Source organism: Buceros rhinoceros, unplaced genomic scaffold (assembly GCF_000710305.1).
Source record: "Buceros rhinoceros silvestris isolate BGI_N320 unplaced genomic scaffold, ASM71030v1 scaffold18848, whole genome shotgun sequence".
NCBI classification, from domain to species: Eukaryota; Metazoa; Chordata; class Aves; order Bucerotiformes; family Bucerotidae; genus Buceros; species Buceros rhinoceros.
This window is the reverse complement of record NW_010425327.1, coordinates 2,745-3,367: the sequence shown is the minus strand read 5'-3', so window position 1 is coordinate 3,367 and position 623 is coordinate 2,745. Positions and strand designations below refer to the sequence as shown.

General features: G+C 53.0%; 1 protein-coding gene across 1 annotated transcript in view; it reads left to right on the top strand.

Moving 5' to 3' along the window:
• Positions 1 to 190, top strand: part of ZFP91 (ZFP91 zinc finger protein) — a 6,617-nt gene extending 6,427 nt beyond the window's left edge. The window contains exon 11 of the mRNA XM_010141110.1: positions 1 to 190. Coding sequence (XP_010139412.1) covers positions 1 to 190 — 190 coding nt within the window.
• The last annotated feature ends 433 nt before the right edge of the window (positions 191 to 623 follow it).

The window sequence follows — 623 nt, the reverse complement described above, 5'->3', positions numbered from 1 at the left end:
GCTGCTTAACCCTGACGGGATGCCGAAGACATACTGCGGTGGGGCAGAGCGTGTGAGCCTGGTGGCTGATGGCAAGCTCTTCGTGGGCAGTGGCAGCAGTGCCAACCCAGAGGGGCTCGTCGTGAACACAGAGATCCTGGGAGCCACCACGGAGGTGCTCATCGAAGATTCAGACTCCACTGGGCCCTAGTGGGTGGGGAGCACGTGGGTGCTGGGACAGTTTGGACTCTCTATTTAAAAGGAAAAAAAAAAAAGAGGAGACACTTACTGAAAGAGAGAAAAGTTAAACAAAACTTACAATACTAGTAAATAACCGAAGGGTCTGCTCCCCTCCAGCGTGGATCACAGCACAGCCTCTTTCTCCCAACCACTTCTCTCTCTCTCCCACTGCTCCTTTGTAGAAAGGGGCACATGCTGCCATAACCAGAGCGAGTTGGATTGAGCGGCGGATTTCTCCAAGGGAGGGGGCACTGCTGAAACCCTTCGCTCTACCCCAAAGCATATGCCTTTCTGGCTTCTTGACATGGCACGACTCGCAAACTATAAAGCATTTGATGTGGTCTGGACAAGTTTCTTAGGACTCCCTCTCGCCCCTGGTCCCAACTTCTATGCATCGCTGCACT